Source organism: Sesamum indicum, linkage group LG12, assembly GCF_026168435.1.
Source record: "Sesamum indicum cultivar Baizhima isolate 11 linkage group LG12, ASM2616843v1, whole genome shotgun sequence".
Taxonomy (NCBI): domain Eukaryota; kingdom Viridiplantae; phylum Streptophyta; class Magnoliopsida; order Lamiales; family Pedaliaceae; genus Sesamum; species Sesamum indicum.
Window position 1 is genome coordinate 17,560,541 of NC_142668.1, and position 8,781 is coordinate 17,569,321.

The 8,781-nt window shown below is 37.9% G+C and overlaps 2 protein-coding genes across 8 annotated transcripts; one reads left to right on the forward strand and one right to left on the reverse strand.

Moving 5' to 3' along the window:
- Nucleotides 1–14: 14 nt before the first annotated feature.
- LOC105175654 (transcription factor GTE12) lies at nt 15–4,589 on the forward strand. 6 transcript variants are annotated; one of them, XM_088876266.1, is made up of 12 exons: nt 15–266; nt 388–509; nt 923–1,958; nt 2,231–2,291; nt 2,369–2,461; nt 2,542–2,594; nt 2,692–2,755; nt 2,842–2,916; nt 3,169–3,284; nt 3,408–3,474; nt 3,803–3,924; nt 4,045–4,589. In XM_088876266.1, the coding sequence occupies exons 3-12, from the start codon at nt 939–941 to the stop codon at nt 4,270–4,272; spliced, it is 1,899 nt and encodes a 632-aa protein (XP_088732392.1). In that variant the 5' UTR covers nt 15–266; nt 388–509; nt 923–938; the 3' UTR covers nt 4,273–4,589. The 6 variants fall into 6 exon arrangements, with proteins under 6 accessions (XP_088732392.1, XP_020553916.1, XP_011096458.1 ...); XM_020698257.2 differs by having other exon boundaries at nt 15–262; XM_011098156.3 differs by lacking the exon at nt 388–509.
- Nucleotides 4,590–5,657: 1,068 nt separating this feature from the next.
- Nucleotides 5,658–8,168, reverse strand: LOC105175655 (eukaryotic translation initiation factor 4E-2). Of its 2 annotated transcripts, XM_088876268.1 has the most exons (6): nt 7,786–8,168; nt 6,983–7,148; nt 6,777–6,902; nt 6,161–6,226; nt 5,990–6,071; nt 5,658–5,913 (listed from the first exon to the last, which is right to left on the reverse strand). In XM_088876268.1, exons 1-5 carry the CDS (start codon nt 8,064–8,066, stop codon nt 6,021–6,023), a joined length of 690 nt encoding a protein of 229 aa, XP_088732394.1. In that variant the 5' UTR covers nt 8,067–8,168; the 3' UTR covers nt 5,658–5,913; nt 5,990–6,020. The 2 variants fall into 2 exon arrangements, with proteins under 2 accessions (XP_088732394.1, XP_011096466.1); XM_011098164.3 differs by having other exon boundaries at nt 5,658–6,071.
- Nucleotides 8,169–8,781: the final 613 nt, after the last annotated feature.

The window sequence follows — 8,781 nt, forward strand, 5'->3', positions numbered from 1 at the left end:
TCAACGACGCGTCAAACGGTAATTACCATATAGAGATTGAGAGGGAGAGGGAGAGGGAGAGGGGGCAGGCAGACTTAAAACCCTAAAAACCTCTCTCGTTCTGTTTCACTCTCTCTTGGACTCGGACTCGGACTCTTTTCCCTTTCATAAATATCTTCCTTTCCGAAATTCTTTGATCTGTCCCTCTTTACCAGCTGTTTGTTCTTTTCCCGTCTTGCCGATGCAGAAGTCTTCCCTTTTGGCTTTCGGGGTTTCGTGTGTTGTGAGTACGTTATGCTTCAAGAAACTATGAACCTCTTCTGTTTCTTGAATTTTGATTTACTTTGCGTTCTTGGGGGATATATCTTCTGGGTTTTCACTTGTGGGTCTTTTCTTGTGTGTTTCCAGGAGTAGTGACGCTGACTTGTATGCACATGTGATTCTTTTCTTGCGTGATTTTGAATTAGCCGAACTTCTTGTGTCCTGAAGTTGTTACTTGTAGTCCAAGGTTTAAAGAGTTAATCGTTTGGGTAAATATCGATGTTTCCTAATTATAATTCGCTGTTAGTTGCTATCGATGATTGTGTTTTTTCGTCCATGCTGTCTTTTGGTTCTGCCTATTGATTTTCTTGTTTGCAGTACTCTCCGTATGTCATTCTCATATATAATTAGTTGAGGAAGTTGAATATTTGGAACTGTATGATAAGATAGGATACTCTTTTGTTCTTTGTTTTGTTGGATTTATGTGTTGAATTGGGAATCCCAAATCGCAGTTTAATTGTACTTTGAGAACACTTGATTATGCATCATAATGGTATTTATGAAACTTTGGCATAATAAATGTCTTTGGATCTCCAATCGATGGTATTACTTTTCCGGACTTCCATTGCCAAGCATTAATGTCAACTCGAATGAATAATGATTATTTTGTTTTGTTTGTTAGGACGTGATTGAGGCCAATGGTTATGGTGGCTGCTAACCAAGATAAAATCCGGAGTTGCTACCCAATGCAGTTTTCGACCATGTTAGCTGAGGATAACACAGCGCCTAGGAAGTTGAAGTTCAAAATAACTACCAAAGGGATAAGGGATGATTCCGGGGATAAGTCACGGGAAAATGTTGTGAAGCTTGTTATAAACTGTGGACAAGGAGACAGAGTGGCTGGAGTTAGAAATAAGCTTTCTGAGGCAAATGTTCTCCTGAAGTCATCTGTGCCAGCAAAGTCCAACAAGCGGAGGCCAGAGACTTCTCTTGATGGTGAAAGGGGGATTAGGCGGAAGATAGACAGCAACTTGAAAATTCAGTGTGGTAATGTTTTGAAAGAATTGATGAATCACCCTGATGGATGGATTTTCAGTGAGCCAGTTGACCCAGTGAAGTTGAACATTCCTGATTATTTCTCAGTAATCTCTGAACCCATGGATTTGGGAACAATAAAACGCAAACTAGAGGGCAATATGTACTTTGGTGCTGAGGAATTTGCTGCTGATGTGAGGCTGACTTTTTCCAATGCAATGTTGTATAATCCTCCTGACAATAGAGTTCATAGCTGTGCAAAGAAACTGGATAGAAATTTCAATAGAAGATGGAAGATACTGGAGGCAAAAATGCAGCATAGTAAGAATGTTGAACAGGCCAGTAGAATTGATTACATGGAAAAAAATGGCCCCCACACCAAGCAGACAGTAGGGCAGGTGCGTCAGGACACGAAGCTGATTGGCCTTAACAAAGCTGCCTTGCGCATAAAAGTCGGCACCTATAAGTCAATGTCATTTGAGGAAAAAGAGAAGTTTAGGTTAGAGCTTGTGCAAGTGCTGAGCAAAAAGATGACTGAAAAGCTGCGGAATGTGTTTCAGAAATTTAGCTTGACTGGTCTTGACAAAGAAAGGCTCGGTGCCTATATTGACTCGGCCGATGATGACACTTTATTCAAGTTGAGAAGAGAAATTAGAGTTTGCATGGAAGCAAGAGATGGAAAAGTAAGGATAATTTCAATCAAATAGTTTGTTTATTGTGGTCGATTGGCATTTGATTCTGACTTTCTCGAGTTAGCAAGCTTATGTATTGTATTCGGATTCTTACATCAATGTGGAAGCTTGTAGTTCTCTATTGTGATAGATACAATCATCTGCATATTCATGCCTCTATTTTCCTGTAATGGTCCATTCTAATTTATATGAATTTGTTTCCTTGAAGTAGTGTTTTAGTTCCATTGACATGCTAATGCTCGAATCTTTTGTTCATTGAAAAGGTCACGCCTGCAAGGATTGTGCAAAAAGGATTTCCCTCATTGAGGAGAACTGTGCAGAAAGGTATGATGTGGCAGAGTAATGTTTCTGCTTTCTGGCTAACTTTAGGAGCTCATCAGCCATGTCTCTTATTGGCATAGAACATTGCGGTCAAGGTGCTTGTGCATCTGCCAATCACAGACAATCAGTTGATTCGACTGAAGCTAAATGTTCATCATGTGTTGGCATGAGCGGTGAGCTAGACTCTCACTCCTGTAGTTATGTGTGCTTTGGTTTTTGGTGGTTATTCAACTCAACCATTTATCAATTTCAGATATATCCTCGGAAAGATCATCGGAACAGGACCATTGTAGTGATTCTAGACGTGTATGTATCAGCAACTAGTGATGCTTGAAGTTCCTTTAAGAATAATTTAGTGTATGAATGGTGCAAAATTGCTTTATGAGGCCTTCTTTTGATGTAGCAGGGTTCCGAGGTGAAATGTTCTCTGGCATCTGATACAAACAGCTCTGGTCCAGATTCTGGTGGTGAGAGCATTTTAATCTTATAGATTATGCCCACCTTCAAATGGTTTTGGTTATTTGAGCATTGACATGCTTGCAAATGATTCAAGGGCCTGGAGTTGTTCTCGATGACGAAAACAGCTCTCACCTGTCAACCCCGGCCATATGTGCTGCTTCTGTTGAAGGTATCTTACTGTACAACTATCATCCACCAGACGATGGTTGTGACCTTCTGCTGGACTATCAACTGTTTGTCACTTTCTGTTTGATTTTTCTGACATTTAAGCATTGGTTTTACCAAGTAACATGATATAGCTTGTACGGATGTGGCTATTTATGTTTTCCACCTGTTTTCATTTCGTGAAAGAACATACTTTGTATCACATATTTTATATTTTTTTGTTGCCTGGAATTTGATTTTTTTTACTCATTCATAGGCTGGAATTCGCTAGATGTGCAAATGTCACCCAAGAAGGCTTTGCGTGCTGCAATGCTAAAAACTCGCTTTGCGGATACTATCTTCAAAGCTACACATCAGGTGCTTGTGGACCATGTAATGATCCTTTGCTTTTACAGAATTTTTATCAGGACATGTTTTTTGTCATTTTGATTGGTTTAGCGACGCATTAATTATTTTTTTATTGTGGTGCTTTGGATTTTGGTGGTCATTTTGTAGAGTGAGAAGTCTGATCCTGTGAGGTTGCAGGAAGAAAGAGAGAAACTGGAAAGGGAACAACTAAAAGGTGACGCCAACGTCTTTGACTCATCTTATCAACTGCATTTATATATGAATTTATCAATTTCATTGATTAAAGTGTGTACAGATAAAATTTGTAGAGTATTGATTTGTTCAAAATTGTCACCCTCAACATCCTTAACTTTATTAGCTTAACAGCAGAAGTTGCCCTTTATAGCTTTTTTGGATAGATGCAGTAATCTGGGTATCGTTCATGACTTCATCTTTTAACAGGAATAACTGAGCAATTTCGTATAGTGACTTCAGAGCCCCCCCTTTCTGTATTTGTTCATCCTTTATGATCAAGCTATTTCACTAAGTTTTGTGGCTCACAGAGAAAGCTAGGATTGAAGCAGAAATCAGAGCTGCTGAAGAAGCTTCAAGGAGAAGGCTGCAAAATGATTTGAAGATGCAACGTGAAAGAGAAAGAGCGGCTGCAAGGATGGCACTAGAAAAGGTATTTTTTCCATTCATGTTTGGGCAACCTATCGGACTAAGTTGGTGGTTTTCTCTACATTTGCATGGGTTTCTGTAGGTTTTTTGCATTGGTGTTGAGGTTTCCTGCTTTGTTTTGCAGATGGGAAGAACCGTCTTGATTGATGAAAATGTAGATATCTGGAAAGACTTGGAGATGTTGTGTTGTGGTTCCCCGTCTGATCTACTTGATGGAGAGGGGTGCGATGTGATGAAAGTCTTTCACCCTGGAAACCTGTTGGAGCAGCTTGGCTTGTACATAAAAGCTGATTATTTGGAAGAGGACGAAGATGCAACATGGGATGGAGAAGAGGGGGAGATTCTGTCTTAGTCGCCTAATTGCTTTTGGTCTTGTGTTTAATCTTCTATTTCAAGTGCTTGGAGCGGTATTACTTGTACACAGTTTTTCCTTTGAGATATACGACACGTAACACTTGGGAAAATGGATTGATTGCCTGTGCCCTGTGTGTAGGATTTGTGCATCTGCTAATGATAATTATTTCTAAAAATGTCAGCTCCGAAAATCTGTTAAGTGTGTGGAGTAGCAGACTTAAATGTCAAAAGTTGTTGAATTAAGGTGTGTGTCTGTGTCCTGGAATACTTTTGCACGATGTGCCTCGAATTTTGTTTTGGTTTTTCCTGCGGCCAGATTTATTTTCATTCCACTTTCTAGGTTTGATGAATATTTTTATAATTGCAGCTATTAGAAGTCGCATAAATTTGATTGGTCTACCAATTAGAAAGGATTCTTCTAAATCATTTTAAAATACTACCCCTTGTGTGGTATTAATGTAATATAATTCAACGGATTTATACATAAAACTTTACTCTGAAATATATATCTACAACGATGATGAATGTGCACGTAATTAAATCTGACTTAACCGATCATAGCTTCAAAATCCCAATTTCAAAACCTTTCCTGGATAGCTCCAGAAACAACAAGATGTCACACTTGTTGAATTATATAGAATAGTAGTTATGATTTATAAATTACAGAAATTCTTCTAAAATTTAAAATAATTACGGATACTTTTCAAAAAAATTATTAATACCTTTTAATTTTAATAACTAACGGTTTGCTTAATTCATTAGTTTTCATCTATTTCCAAATTAAAATATTCTTGTGAGTTATAAATTATAGCTTTGCTTATTTTTAAAACTTTTTTCTGGAATGTTTTGGTCTAAATGGACTACTTCTTTTACAAATTTTCCATCCACCTAGTTCAATATTTAATTACGATAAAGATAAAATCAAGCCTATATCTGATGATCTCATAATTTTATCAAATATAGACCAACGAGGGATAATGACAATTGTGCTAAACATATGGAACTTCATGTAATTCAACACCCACCCCCCACCCACTATGTTTTAGGGAAAAAATTGGGACTGAAGCTCTAATGACATTGATTGATGGTCTTCACCCATGCAACGAAACACTCAACATTCAAATATATAATTAATTGTAACAAAAATTAATAATTGTTGAATCATATGCAATACTCATACTTGTGCTTTAATAAATTGGGACTGAAGTTCTACTACCTAATCTAGTGGTCTTCACCTGTGCAACAGGACACCCAACATTTCAAATATGTAAAAACTATAAATGCATGAAAAGGATGCTACTACTACGCTCTGGCCTCTGCTATAGCAGTTAACATTATCTAAATCTATAAGGTTTATTTCTTCTGATTTAGTATAGAAGGAGATTGCATATCATAATAAATAAACTTAACAAATGCTCAAACAAGCCCGAGAGAAAAGGCCCTTGAGCCGCGTGGCTAAGCCAACTGAACAAGGTACAAATGTAGGAGTAGAACATAAATTCAACTCGGTTCCATCTTCTCTACTTTATCACCAGAAAAATTTCAGCCAGCCTATCAGAATACAATAGGAGTTGACTTGGTGCTCTAAAATACGCGCAGATATCGTCGTATTTAACTCCCACAAGAATTATCTAAAGACCTAAACAAGGAGGGAAGTCGAGTCAGTGGTGATATTTCATGTTAAGGAGAAACACCCCCATTCTGACAGAGCCAACCTCTTGGAATTCAATTTCAACCACTGAACTACTACACAGTATAGCGATTCTTGGCAGCCCTGTCAAGTCTCTTGGCGTCATCCTGCATGAGACCAGATGGCAACTTATCCCTAGATGAAACGATGCATAAGACACCAAAGACTCAAGGTCAACTCCAAAAGGAGAACTTACATGGAATATGAAACCGATTGTATCATTGTAGTCCAGAAACTCCTTCCACTGTCTTCCAATGCTCAGCTGAAAATTGTCAAGAAATGTAGAGGAAAATACAATAAGCATGAGTTCTGAAAATTGCACAAATAAAGAAAGCTGCAAACACAAAAATCATTCATGCATAAATTTCAAGATATTATCCTCTTCCTGATATGGACACTTCCTTTATGGTTGAAATCTTTTCAAACATAGAACACACCGCATTGCTCCTTGCATGCGTGCTTACTCTGAACCACTAAACGGTATATGGTAAAGATAATTCTTGCCTGTTAGCTTGTGCCATCAAATTATTTGCGCACAAGAATAGGAGTACTATCTCAAACTCGGAAAGAGTTGAGGAGTCATACAGCAAATTCCACATGCCTAGAAGATTCTACGATACTTATCGGAAATCTCAAGGCGGATGGTATTTTTATCACCTACATTAAAGAAACTGTAGCAAAATGGCATGCAAAAATAGAATTGGAATATAACCATGTGAAACACCTGCTATGACCCGCGATAACAGAACTGGTCATTATAACAATAACATGTAAATGCTAGGGAACATTTCGAGTTACATTCTCAAACAAACCTGAGCAGCTTCATTTGCAGCATTTTTGGTCCAAAGAGCAATTTTCTCCTGCTTTCCTCGGACACTGACAACTGCTCCACATATTTCATCTCCATCATCAAATTGCTCCCCGATCATCGCCAGCAACTAAGAGGAATGCAAAAGGGAATAAGAGGGGAGAATTCAATAGAGAGATGGAATTCCCAACAAGATATAAAGAGACATACCGTATAGAGCCAACTAGTATCAGATTTACCCCTTGAAAAATTCACGGTCCACTTCCCCCCATTAGCGCAAATAGGATCTTCCCACTTTGGCTCTATTTTATTTTTGAAACAATGAAAGTCTGCACCCACTGCCAGCTTGCTTGGATGGTGTATATTATTGTAAACACTGCAAGCCAAGCAAAGGAAAATTATGGTATCACAATTCTCAACGTTATTAAGAACTATAATAACTGAAATTACTAACAACAAATGCCAAGTACAGTACAACCTTGTGGTTTGGAAGAAAATCATATGATCAAACAAAGTGGTTAGGCCAGTAGCCCATTACAAAGAGAGAGAGAGAGACCTAAAACCCTAGTGGCCTGCATATATTGACAACAACCTCTCGAGATTTCCAGCATCTTTTTTTTTTTCTTTTTTCCTGATAACAATTGCATGAGTGACTATTCATCATCGTGACAAGAGAAATGGCAACAACTCCAAAAGGGGTACACGAAGCAGCAATCAAAATCTCAAGCTATGCTCGACCTTTGACACACTTAATTTTCCTCAGGCTCAGTGATATCATACACATGTAACCAAAGAACTGCCCACAACATCTTGAGAGAAGAATAAAAAGTACAGAAAACTACCGAACATAAAGATAACTCGCACAAATCAACAACCCACGTAATACAAACTCCCAAAGTCGCATACCTAAAAACCCCCCAATTCGAACACAGAACCAGAGAAAGTCCATTAATCACACTCAAAAGCCCAAAAAAAAAAAAAAAAGGTATGATGTAATGATATAAAAAGCAGACCCCCAGAAATCTTCGACGGATGAGAAAGTGTAAATAGGGCGAATTGAGCTTCCCCATGCGGCTTGTTTGGACTTAGCAGAAGGATTGTCAAACCAGAACGTCCAAGAATTCTCCAATGGATGCCTGGGAGGCGGCGGCGCCATCGCCTTGGCGGCATCATCTGAATCGCCGCCAACGATCTCCCCCTCCTCCACCTCCGATTCCTCTCCCCCAACGTTATGGGTCATCAATGAGTTCTCTGCTTCCTCGCTGGAAGCCAATTTCTCCGTCTCGTCAACCATATCTTCCCTTGTAATTTTAAGGGTTCTTCTGCTTTGTGAACTGGTGCTGCTGTAGTTTGTGTTGGGTTCAGTTCTTACCCTGTCAAGCTCACAATTCCCACCCTAGCAAAGGATTTTTCTGGAATTTCAAGAAACTACTCCCTTCTCCGACCCAATTATTTTTCTTATTTGGGCCGCCCAAATGTCTGAATCCATATATTGGGCTTTCCAAAGATTTGCACCTAACATCTGATGTCAAATCTTTCTAAAATTTTTTATATGGTTCATTGTTCTATTATTTAATATTAATTTAATACATTAAATGATTAAATATTTTTAAAAGACAAAATGCAAACAACCCTTATGATATTGTAAATAAGCAAATTATCCACTTTTTGCTATTTCGTTATTTCAAAAAATAGAAAAGGATAAATTGCTATTATTTTTTTTATAAAAGAGTCATTTTAAAATATTACAGGGGATAAATTGCATTAAACCCTATTTTTCAATGAACCAATATGTAAATAAAAAGAACAAAAATTACTTTTGAAACCAGACTACCAATCTATATTCATGAGACTGAAACGTACAATCATATAGCGGCTGAGACTTCAACCTCATTATTCATACAAGGCCTCTTTGGCGGGTCATGCCAAGTTTAGATTACGAAATTTTGCAATTTCTTTTTTGTTTTTATATTGTTATTATTTTTCATCTTTTTTATGGTTTTTTTTAA

Coding starts and splice junctions, on each gene's coding strand:
- LOC105175655 (XM_088876268.1), bottom strand. CDS start 8,066: ATGGTTGACGAGACGGAGAAATTGGCTTCCAGCGAGGAAGCAGAGAAC. Junction 6,903..6,982: donor ATACTAGTTGGCTCTATACG/GTATGTCTCTTT, acceptor CATTCCTCTTAG/TTGCTGGCGATGATCGGGGA. Junction 6,227..6,776: donor CTGCAAATGAAGCTGCTCAG/GTTTGTTTGAGA, acceptor GACAATTTTCAG/CTGAGCATTGGAAGACAGTG.
- LOC105175654 (XM_088876266.1), top strand. CDS start 939: ATGGTTATGGTGGCTGCTAACCAAGATAAAATCCGGAGTTGCTACCCA. Junction 2,595..2,691: donor ATTGTAGTGATTCTAGACGT/GTATGTATCAGC, acceptor CTTTTGATGTAG/CAGGGTTCCGAGGTGAAATG. Junction 3,475..3,802: donor GGAAAGGGAACAACTAAAAG/GTGACGCCAACG, acceptor TGTGGCTCACAG/AGAAAGCTAGGATTGAAGCA.